The 12,481-nt window shown below is 31.2% G+C and overlaps 1 protein-coding gene across 1 annotated transcript; it reads left to right on the top strand.

The window, feature by feature from the left end:
* Nucleotides 1–3,284: 3,284 nt before the first annotated feature.
* On the top strand, nt 3,285–12,363 carry LOC148282091 (immunoglobulin domain-containing protein oig-4-like). Its single transcript, XM_088225643.1, has 4 exons — nt 3,285–3,523; nt 4,264–4,335; nt 7,748–7,897; nt 10,447–12,363. Exons 1-4 carry the CDS (start codon nt 3,404–3,406, stop codon nt 10,603–10,605), a joined length of 501 nt encoding a protein of 166 aa, XP_088081769.1. The 5' UTR covers nt 3,285–3,403; the 3' UTR covers nt 10,606–12,363.
* Nucleotides 12,364–12,481: the final 118 nt, after the last annotated feature.

The raw sequence follows: 12,481 nt of genomic DNA, 5'->3' as shown, positions 1-12,481 counted from the left end.
TTAAAGATGTTTTTTCGTGTATAAAAATAGTTTGTTTTTGAATGTTCACACACAGCATTTGTGTTTTGTGGATCTGAATCAGATTCTTTCCTTAAATTCCTTATAATTTCTTCCCATTTATTTCTTTTTACTGGAGTTTTTAGGAATACTAAAATAATATTAAATTCAATACATTAAAAAAAAAACGTATTCCTACATAAGCACACACCTCTGTTGGTGAGAAGATCGAAGTTTGACGTTTGCAAAAAGAATGCCGTATTTGAAAAAAAAATCGTTTTATGTTTTGGAACTCGATCATAAATAAGTACATAGGTACCTATTAAAATTTGAATATTAATAATTTTTGTTTTGAAATACAATCATAAACAAGTACCTAGGTACCTACTTATCAATGAAAAGTCGTTTTTCAATGTTATAGCAGACAAACCATTATTGGGCAGGACAACGTCTGTCGGGTTTGCTAGTTATTAATAAATTTATAAGAAAATACATTTTCTTTAATTTAAACGTATTTGGTCATATGCCAGTTGTCATTTGACATTAAATAATGCAAATAATAATGGAAGAAATCAGAATGTCCAGCTAGAGTCAAGCTGTCAAATTTTAATGCCATTTTAGGCGGGTTTACGTATTACAACCTAGCAAACAAAAAAGGTGCTACAGAAAAGATTACCAGGAATCAGAAAAAAAAATCTAACGTTACCAATCGAATTATTAGTTGAAAAATAAAATCACAAAGTAAGTGTTCGTTTGAACATATGTACATACCGTCTCAAAGGGTTAAACAACAAGACGTTTTTTAATAACAGTATTAACTATTAATAATAATCATATATTTTTTAATCAATTAGTATACGTTTACGTATTATGGATAAATAGTGAAATTAATGCCACTGGCAATCTCTTCCTAATAAAAACTACATATTTTTATATAAAATATAACAAACAATAGTACAGTAGGTACTTAAAGACTTCTTGGTTGTAAAAATATGTCAAAAATTAATATTATCATGTACTATTAAATAGTAGTATTAAAAAAAGCATGTTACTTTTCTATTTTATTTGTTTCTTTTTTAATTTAAGTTAAAGTAGAGCAATATTTATTTATAATATGTTTTTCGTCAATGTATTTTTTTCCAATATTGCCATTTTTACTGTGGCCTTCTTGTAATCGTTACATTATAAATTTAAGCTTTTCTTGGATATAACGCAAATAAAAACATTAATGTTCGTCACTTTTATAACCTACCCCTAATCTTAATATCTATATCGTTAGAGTCAGCTAAGAATGTTAAAAATGAACAAGAGAACCCATTTTATGATCAACTCAGGTAATATATCATTTTTGACTACTGAATACTTAAAAAAATATTTTGAATATGGCCTAATGTTTGTAGACATGGACCGGATTCCACTCCGAGAGTGTTATCGCGATTGGCGTGGTCGAGAAATTTACAGAGCTTATGACCTCTCATTTGCTGGTTTAAGCAATTACTTTTCGCACTGGGTAACATTCACCATTCTGCCTGCTCATATTTGTTTGTTTACAATATTTCTTCAAATTTTGGTTAAAAAATGTGTAATCTAATCGACATCGTTGACCAATGATGTCACTAGAGAGATGAAATGGGTTGATCAAACTAACTGAATTAAAGAGTCAACCTGTCATTAATCTAAAAAACTAGTATTTTATTTTTGAAATTGAAATTTGACTTCGAAATTTGAATGATTTTAAAGAATTGCATTCAATTCCCGAGACTTGGCTTTTACTTTGACTAGTATTTTACTTAAACGCGAACACCGTGCACAAATGCGGACAATACAGTCAAAAAGTCAAAGGGCAGAACTCGAACCCTCGTTAAAGAGTGGATCCTAAATCAAAATTTATGATTTTGAAAGTAAGAATGCTATTTTAATTACAATTAAAACCTGCATAATAACCAGCAACATAAGTTGTGCTCTGTCACTAAATCCAATACCACATAGCTTTAAAACTTCACAGATTTCCTCAAAAGCCCCTTAGAACCCTTATTTTAAAAACAATGTTTATGATGGCAAATTACCGAAATGTATTTAAGTGATCTGATTGCATGACTTATGTCTAAAATCACTTTGACGTGTCATATAAAAAAATCACTTGATCTGATAAAAACGGTCAAAACACTGACAACTGTTTTTCTCTGAAGAATCTTTTTCGACTTGGGCCACTTTGAAAAAGCAATCTTTAATTGTTTAAATATACAGGGTGTTCTTTAAACCATGTCACATTCGAAACCACGATGATCAGTATGCGCAAGAAGACATATTGGCACATTAAAATATTTTTTTAAAACGAATAGAATTTACAAAAGGGAGAAACGAGGAGGGGGGAGAGGTAGTCCGATACACCGCTAACCGCCGCGCCCTCTTCGCTTCTCCCCTGCAAAAGTAAGCAACCATTTGTTTTTTTTAAATATTTTCTTTTAAAAAAAAATATTCGTTTTGATTTTTTTTTTTAATATGCTTGTATGTCTTCTTGCCCATACTGATCATCGTGCTTTCGGATGAGACAGGGTTTAAAGAACACCCTATAATATACGGATTATATCACACTCTTTGATGTTGAGATCCGTACATTATGTAAGGCTGAGAGACAAGCATTATCGACAAAATCAAGAAAGGAGCTCTGCGCTTGTTTGGACATGTAGAACGAATGGACAGCGAGAGAACGGCTAAGAATATTTACAATGCGAATGTTGATGGATGCAGAAATAGAGGAAGACCGAGAAAGACATGGCATGACCAAATCCAACAAATACTGAAAGATGGACATGTCAAAAGTCGGAATAATCGGCGCGCGTGCATGAGAAGATGTATGAATGTAGAGGAAGCGAGATCTGTATGCAAAGATAGAGTGTTGTGGCGTTCTATCCTCTCTGCCTACCCTTACGGGGAAACGACGTGATGGTTTGTTGTTTGTTTGTTATCACACTCTTTCTAGTCTCTGCAATTTATTAATAACTTTATATTTAATGCAAAAAAAATATGATAAAAATGATGTACCAATGCAGAGCACTATGCACCGTTAGGTTTAGAAAGGGAATGTTGTTGTTGATGTTGAATAAAGAGGTTTTAAAAAGAACATTGAACACACGCGCAAGCACAAAACATATTATTATTTACAATTTAATTGCTTCCATCGAAAAAACATCGCCGAGTTTGGCTCTAAGGTTTGAGCACCATATACGGACAACAATTGGCGGTACAATCTGACGGATGCTTCATTTAATCCTAACGACGGGCAGAGCACCGACCAAAACATCTCTAAACACTTAATAATATTACAATTTTCACCGGTGCGGGTGTGTAGTCTAGGCCTGAAATAAATTTATTTGTAGAATCACTTCATCTCCCTAGAAATTAAATGCGTAAAATGCGTAAAATGCGGTTCATCGGGTTGCTTATTATTTGCAGCATACTGCTGCTAATAACGAATGAAGTAAATGGACGAAGGGGGAGGAAAATTAGTAAAACTAAGTCCAGGGTGAGTTATATTAATTTTAAACAATAATTTCAAAATCATTTCAATTATTTATTAATTAATGAAAAAATCCGTTTTCAAAAATAATTAGTTTTTTAGTATTACATATTTCATAAGCATTAAATTCAAACGGAGAGTACCACAAATATTTATATTTTTTAACGTTACCCTTAAAAAATCACAGTTTTTTTTTACATAATGAACTAAAGAAGCTCAAATATCGATATGACAGTATGTTGCAAGTTCAATTTTGTTGTTTCCTTTATTACGCGTGTTGATTTGAATATAATTAAACCGGCCAATCATCCAATATTTTTACTGCCTATAATTTGTATAAAACTGCGACGCTATACAATCGCAATCGATAAAAAGTTAACAAAAATAGGCCGCTTGAGCGATTGTCAATTTCACACATAATGATTAAGGTCCACTGATTGATGAGTCTGATGATGATCTCATAAGAAACATCGAACCTAATACGGATTCATTAAAAAAAATATGTATGCCGGTAATCCAACATAGTGTTATACAAAATATTTTTTTTTTTAATATTGGTTAAAACAAGTTTCTCTAAAAGTTCGTTTTTATAAAATACATTTTTTCTTTTTCATTTGTTATTTTTTATCAAAAACATTTTTTGACGATGTCTTTATCAAAATTATCAATTCCTTATTACAAATGTATGTATTTAAATCTTGTGTATGAAAATAATTATAAGGCGATCGATTTTTTATTTTTTTTAGGTACAAATTGGACTACCGATTACAGGCAAATACAGGGACACGGATTCTGATCAATACTACAACAATAATAACGTAAGGATACTTAAATGGTACTATGAACATAAAATTCAGTTTATGGCGAATTTTTTTTAAATCTGTGTGCATAAAACATTTTATTTTGTTAGTTTTATCGAATAAAATTAGCCATTTGACATTTTTCGTATTAAGCGTAAAAAAATATTCAATTACTGCTTTGTTTTATTTTATTATTTTTTTATTTAGCTACAAATAATTTTTAAAGCTAATCAGCCTATTAACTTGATGCATATAACAGCAACTCTTACTATTTCACATTATTTATATTTTTTTCAACTGTCACTTTTCATATTTTTCATTACATTTAATTATATCATTAATATCGGCCTTGTGGTGTAATGGTCAGCGCAAATGCCTACCGTGCCAGAGGTCTCGGGGTCGATTCCCGACATGGTTGATATGAAAGATTTATTTTAAAGGGTGTTTTCACTCTATAACATTTCATAGTCCCTGGACTGGTACCGTAAGCGTAATACTGATCATCTTACCTTTATGTAACAAAAGTGATCAATATACCCTGCCATTAGTTTACCAATGCAGTGTCCTATCCACCATTAGGTGCGGAAAGGGAATGATGATGATTATTAATGATGATCATTAATTTTATTTGTACGCATTGCCCTGATTATGGCAAAACCTTTCGACTCTTTATTTATTATTTGTAATTAGCGTTTGTTCTGTTATAAATTTAAAAATAGTATATACCTTATGTAATTTGTTATTTTTATGAAAAATTTACGTTCGCATATGCGTTTCAACTATGCAGTACCATACTATGATTGCACAACATCTGGCAATCTAAAACTGGCGAAATAAATATATGTTTATTTTTGTATGTAAAAATGATTGAGCAGGTCCCCTTTAAAACCGAAGTATGCAAGACACCAAATCGAAACTCTGCGAGTTGCACTTCGAAATATTTAATTTCGTGTTTTTCACTTGAACTGAAATTTGTACGAAAACCACATTAGACTAAAAGCTCGTATAAAAAAGCTAGGACAGTATGTCAAGAGGCTCCAGCCTTTATTCTACCCCTGGACCCCGTGGGAAATGACATGCTGAATTCGTACATTTTACGTCGGTACATACGAGAATTTAAATGAGTTTTTTTTAAACTAACAAAGCAAGCCGATCCAGTGGCTAGTGTTGGAGGTCCAAGGAACTGAGTTATTCACAATTCGTTGGGAAAGCCTCCCAAAATTTAAATATTTGGGCAAATCAGAAGAACTTTAATACTATTTTTTTAAATATGTAAATACCTACTTCACCATATTAAATTCTAGTAAAATTTAATTTGTCAATCAATCAATCAATCATTATCCTTGGACTGGCCTCTGAATCGTAATCGGTCATCTTGCCTTTATTGAAACAAGAATAGCTTATATTATTGCACTAATTCAGTGTGTAATGCACCATTATCAACTAGAGAAAAAGTGATTATTTATATTTTTATTTTAATGGCGTAACTGCGTTTTTTGAAATTCTGTATTTTTTCATGTGCATTTCTTTTGACTTAAGATTTGATAACTTTCTTTAGCCATGTTGAAATAATAATAGACAAAAGCACTCCTGCAAAATGCACTTGGGGTGATAAGCGTCATCTTTGTGATTACTGATGATAAATTCTTTAGGAAGGGGGAACATTCTCACATGAGTCGAAATGGTTTACTTTGCATGATACAGTTTTCGCGTTACTTTACAAAACCCTATTTCTGTCATGTCATTTCCTTATTTCCAATTGCCACGAATCTTGATCTTTTTTTCAAAAATATTTTTTTTTTTGTTATATGGTAGGTAGGAGAGTTGATTTTGTTACAGTCTCGCGCTTAATGAAATATTGCAGCGTAGAACAACTTTCAAATTCAATATTTCATTTCCTCTGCGAGGAATCGAACCGAGGACCTAAGAGACCCGAGAATGGAAGGCGAACGCGATAAACACTACACAATGAGGCGGACGTTTCTGGACTCGATTCCTTTTTTCAGATTATTATCAGACTTTTACTTTTACCGCCTGGACACAAAGCCTATGATTATGTTTCCATGCATTTTACATAAACGGGTAGTTGGGGAGACTATTAATGATCAATAATTGATCAAATATTCTATGGCGAGTAACAAACAGATGTTTTTATTTTGTATGGAAACAATAGCTTTACTTGACAATCCCAGCTCGGCCATTAATGGAGTCATTGATCCTAGCGTTTCCTACCTTTGGCCGTACACCTATTGCAATTATAGTGGTAGAAAGTTCACACTAAAACGGAACACAGAAAAAATCAATAATTTTTATTTATTAAAATTATTTCATAAAAATGCAGGTGAATTATCCCTATTAGAAAAATCCTATGCGTATTTACTGTTTAAGATTTTTTTATTGTTTTATTTATATTAATTATTCCGTGTCCGGGAGGATAAAGAATATAGTTATGTGTGCAAAATAGAACCAGATCCCTTGACGACTGTTTTTGACTCGCTAGCTTCTTCCAGGTAAAAATCCTGAATAAGGAAATTGAGAGAGAAATAAAATTAACCTGGGCAGGCACCCAAAGTGTGAGACTGATCACCTAACCTTCAAATAACATATAATCGAGATACAGTGCCCTATTTACCATCGGGTCTGGATAGGAGGACGATGATACTTTGTACGCTTAATATTATTTTTAAAATGTCGTAATTTTTTTTAGTAATCGGGTTTGTCTTATGTCTCAAGATCATTTATGTTTTGGAACACATGAATCAATACTCTAAATCATAAGTCGGCAACCTTTTGTTGAAAGAAGGACTAAATACTTTTACTTGGAGATTATTGCGGGCCGCACTTGGCCATATGTCATTACAGTCTAACTATAATTTTAATGTACGAATATTTTAGTTTTAAAAATTAAACGCGAATTGTGTATTTCACGACTCTAAGTATAGTCAATAAAATCAATTAGGTTTTTGTAGCTGCATTCAAATTGTGAATTTTTAAAATTAGAGCTTACGTTTTTAAGTAGAGGCGCGTAGTATTTCGTCTAAATGTGAATTCAATAACCCAGAATTGTGTTTGTTCTTTCAGTAATTCAGAATTGAAAAAGTTTGCTGGATAATATAATAACTACCAAACATAAACTATTTTATGAGCAAAACATTGGAACTCCTAGTTGTTTTCAGAAAGCAAGCTCCCATAAAAATTAAAAATAGTTTTTTCTTTTAAAGACATTTTACGTGTGTTTTCACATTGCAAATCGCTTGGTACCGATATCCACTGGTTGCCGACTGCTGCTTTAAAAAATAAATAATGATGCGATTGCTCCCCCTCCCATTACTATTAACATTACTTTTACTTATTATTTATGTAAGTGGTCAGTTTGTATTTATTTAAATTTTACTGTTTAAATGTTCTGACGAGTGTTTTTATTTTTCAGGGAGCGAAAATTCTACTCGCCTCGCATTTCGATTATGAATACGTCCTTGGCCACAAAATAGCATTTTTATGTGTTGCACGAGGTTCCCCAAGACCTCACATTACCTGGTTCAAAGATGGGAATGAAATATTTTCACATCTTTATCTACACGTACGTATCAACATTTTTCTTGTTAAACTCTTAAAAGACTGCTGAAAAATCCCTCTGCAAACGGGGCTGTTACGTCTACAGGTATTTAAAAACAATAAATAATGACGTACGAGTAATATATACTGTTCTTGTAAACAAAAAGGCAACTATTTGCAAAAGTCATATTTTGAGATACGACATTAGTAGTTTTCCACTTTATGCTAATTTAAAAAAGCTATAAATAATAATGAGTTATATCACAGGATGTCAATTGTTTCTAAGCATAAAACCAGTATGTCTCATATGTGCATTGTGTTTTTGCTTATGAATCTCTAGATTATCGTTTCCTCAAAGGTGTTCCGCGGAACCCTGGGGCTCCGAAAGTCAAGGCGTATTGTCATAAAAAACGGGCAGTCAACGCTGAAAATTTTTAACGATTTTTAATTCAAAATATGGACTTTTTTCTAGTCGAACATTACAATTTACATCATGTAAACAATAAGGTGTTGGAAAATAAATATACCGTTTTTGCGAATTTCCTTTTTTATTTTAGAGTTGCGGTTTCGCTAATAAATGGTAAATCAATTATGGTTCCATAGCCAAAAAAAAATGGGAATCGCTTCTCTAGATACTGTATATACTCTAGATACTTATACAAAATAAACATTTCCTCTTCGCAGTCTCAATCCTGGGGATTGGTTTGCAGCAAAGTCCATCATCTCATCTTCCATTGGTTTCTATTCTCTGCAGCCCTCTTCAACTCGGTAAATGAGGCGCAGTTCAAATTCTCGCACACTTTCTCCAAATACTCCCGTCGGGGGCGCCCTCTGTAATTTGTCCCCTCAGTCATTCTCTCTATTATGTCATGGGGAGACCTTCACTCTTTAACTTCAGCTGGGAATTTATTTTTGGAAGAATGAGTTATTCCGTGAGGTAGTTTACTATAGCATCGAGGTCCTATAAAACTTGAGAGTCTTTGGGCAAAAAATGTCTTCATTTGAGGAACCGCAAGACTACCTTTAGTTATAACTCTGTTTTTTTTGGAGTGTATTTTAACTAGTTGAGGTTTCTTATCATGGACATCTTTTAACAGAGTTATTATAAATAACTGACTCGCATTCAAAACATTTTTTAAAAGTACGACTAAATGTGATCACTGTGAATAGGGTTATTCTGGAACAGGTAAAGGAATATGTGTATCTTGGAAGAATGTTTACTACGAATTGAAATATTGAGAAAGATATTCAAAAGAGGGGATGAGGGAATACACAGTTCACAATAGAGTCCTAATGCCGACTCTCGTGTAAATATCACCTTGTTTGACTTCTGCAATACAATAAATAAATGCCTAGACATCCATATTCCCTTCTCAAGAAGGTTCTCCATCTGCTTTGAAATATTTGTCAATCACAATAAAATTTACGTAACCTGACCTATTTAATTAATTTCTAACGTCGCGTTGGCGTTGTAAAATATTAAAAAATATTGTTCCATTCTGGTTTTAATTATTCACTAATTGAGAACTAATGAGGGGTTCGTTTTAAATTAATTCGCATGCATGAAAAAATTGGTTATGTAATTAATTTTGAAACGCTAACTTTTTGTTTTCCTTTCGATTAAGATATACTATGTTACTTTTATCAATTCGTAACTTTATTTTAATTATGGCCTGATTGATGTCCACCTCGTGGTCAAAAATTCTGCTCGTTTGCCTACCACGCAAGAGGCCTTTGTTCGATTCCCTATTGATTTTATAATTTACAACAGAGATTAAGAATATTTAAGAGAAGGTCATATAGAAGTCTAGGCAACTACAGGGTTTATGACCTGTCAATGGCTGGTTTAAGCCACTTTACACACTGTGTAACATTCACCATTCTGCCCATATTTGAACATCCATATTCCTTCAATTATTTCAGCTGTTGATGTTTGTGAAGTCCCCAGGGAGTTAAATCCAGTCCTTGTCTACAAAAATTTGGACAAACTCAAAATATGGTTGATTTTATAATTATTTTATTTTCTTTAAATCCTTACAGATAATAAGTCAATTTTATTTATTTTAATTGACAATATTTTGAGGGTGTCCAAATCATCTCCTTATAATCCTTATAGACATATGTCTATATATAGATAATAAAAAAATTATGATTCGTTGATTTAAAAATTTTATAATGATAGCTAAAAAATAAAAAATAAACTATTTTTAACACAGCAAAAAGAACATATTTATTAACACGAAAATGCAATTTTACAGAAAGCTACTTTTAAAAAAATATATAAAATCTAAACCATAGGTTTTTTTACTACGGATCTTTAATTAATTCCTTTATCTTCAATTAAAATCCACGAAAAAAACATAATGTTCTTGCAAAAAAGCGATATGTGGAGATCCTTTTTCAGAAGTCATATAGAAGTAGGTAAAAGCATATATTTATATATTCAGAGCTTATGACCCGTTCAATATACTGCCTATGACGTTCGTCCAGATTTTCCCAATTCATATATCTGTTTTTTTAATGAATTTTCAAACTTTTAAAGAACTTTTCTCAATATTTAAATTTTCTTTGTAGGTTCACGAGTGGAGAGTTGGAAAAGATAAAGTTAAATCGAAGATTGAAATTGATCCAGCTACCCAGATGGATGCCGGGGTTTATGAATGTACCGCTGATAACATGTATTCCATAGACAGACGATCTTTCAAAACTGATTTCTCTATTGCATTTGACTAACAGCTTTATTTTATAACAGAAACGTGTATTCACATATCAAATATCCGATAATTTCATTATTTTTATTTTTCGTATAATAATACTAAAGAAAGCCGAATTTCCTGGAGTTCTTCTTCCATTGTTCTGTTTTAAAACCACGTTTTCATTATTTCGTTTTTCTTTTCACTCTTTAAAATAATGCAACTGGGTCATATGTATATTTTTTTTATAAACAAATGCTATTATATTTTTTTTAAAGAAAATCTCGACTGTCGTAAATAGAAAAATTAAAATACAACATTGTTTGAGAATGACAGCGTTCAAAAAGTGTTAAGTAAGTGTATCGTTAACCCATTATGTAGGTGATGCTTTTCTTGATATTTCTTGATAAAACTCCATAGTTAATGATAATGATAAAATTATAAATAAACTTATCAATGAAACTTCTTGCTTTAGTTTTACTTTTTATTATTTTAAAATAGTATAAAAACTGTAAATGTTGTAAACAATTCACCAGTCTTGAAGATGCCTACTTAGGCGAAAGCGCTCGTTGGTCAAAATAATAAAAAGTAAAACCAAACCATTAAGTTTCAATTATAAGTTTATTTATAATTTTATCATTATCATCATTATGTAGGTATTTGAATCGTAAAGCTAGAATTATGCAAATAATTTTTTTAGCATGTGATTTTTTTTATTATATTTTTTATTTGAAATGTATTGATTTATATAGTCTTACGGATTACATTTATTTAACAATTATTTTTTTAATTCACTTTCTATTGTTATGTTATTTTATTTTATAAACATAAACGTCAAATCAGCCTTTTACAAACATTTATAATATTAACATATTTGGTTTCATTTTTTTTTTTAAACGTGAATTTCCTTATACCCAAGATTTATATTTTAAAAATTAACCTAAAAATTATACAGCATATTCAGTAGAAAGTTTAAATAATAAAACATTCTACAGTAAAACAACAAGAAAATCATAAGTACTATTTTACACAGCTAGGCAAAGTGAACAAAAAACTGCATATATATATTATGAAATGCAGGAATAAATAAATATAATTACCATTCACCATCTTTGAAAAAGTTCAAAAGGTTTGTTCTATAGGAACAATACCCTACACTAAATATATTAGATACGTGGGAATAACTATTGCCGAGTTAATGAAGTATATTTAATACGGCATTGCAAGTATAGTAGTCCGTAAATTGTTGCTACAAAACGGTGGCACCTGTCTAGTCATTCTTCCAGGCACCCTGAAGTTGATGAGAGATAATAGTTCAGGGCAATCCCATATTGAATTTACAATGTTATATAATATATCTTGCTATATCGTCTGCATACCTTATCATGTTTATCTATTGTCTTTGTATTTTCACCCTTAGAAAATTTACCATATCTTCTGTGAGCTCCTCAAGGGCTTGCTGTATGTAACAATCAAACAGCTCTGGGGACATTGAACAGCCTTGTATCACTCCTAAGCAAACTTTTGCTTCCGCACTTCTCTTCTGCTCTTCTGTCCTGTTATTCATTCCTATTTTGTTTATTATCGATGTACTCGCCGTATTTTTAATTTTAAAATTGGATTTTATCGGAGGTAAGATATGTTTTTGTTTTGTTTCATGGGAAATTCCATACGCATAATACCTATTTCAAATATTTATTATATAATTTCTATTGATATTTGTATGCCTATTTTTGTAATTTTTAACAAATTTCAGTATAATTTACGAGTAATAAACAATATTTTTATAGAAATAAAATACGTTATAATTATTGAATGTTTTTTTCAACAGAGATAATGCTTAAATTAATACTTAAAGCATCAACATTGTGATTTTCCATGTTAAATGTATAGTTATATTATGAAGAGTTTTGAAG

Source organism: Micrasema longulum, unplaced genomic scaffold (genome assembly GCF_059751315.1).
Source record: "Micrasema longulum isolate JH-2025_06_02 unplaced genomic scaffold, ASM5975131v1 h1tg000377l, whole genome shotgun sequence".
Classification (NCBI taxonomy): Eukaryota; Metazoa; Arthropoda; class Insecta; order Trichoptera; family Brachycentridae; genus Micrasema; species Micrasema longulum.
The sequence above is the reverse complement of the archived record's forward strand: the minus strand, read 5'-3'. Positions and strand labels throughout refer to the sequence as shown.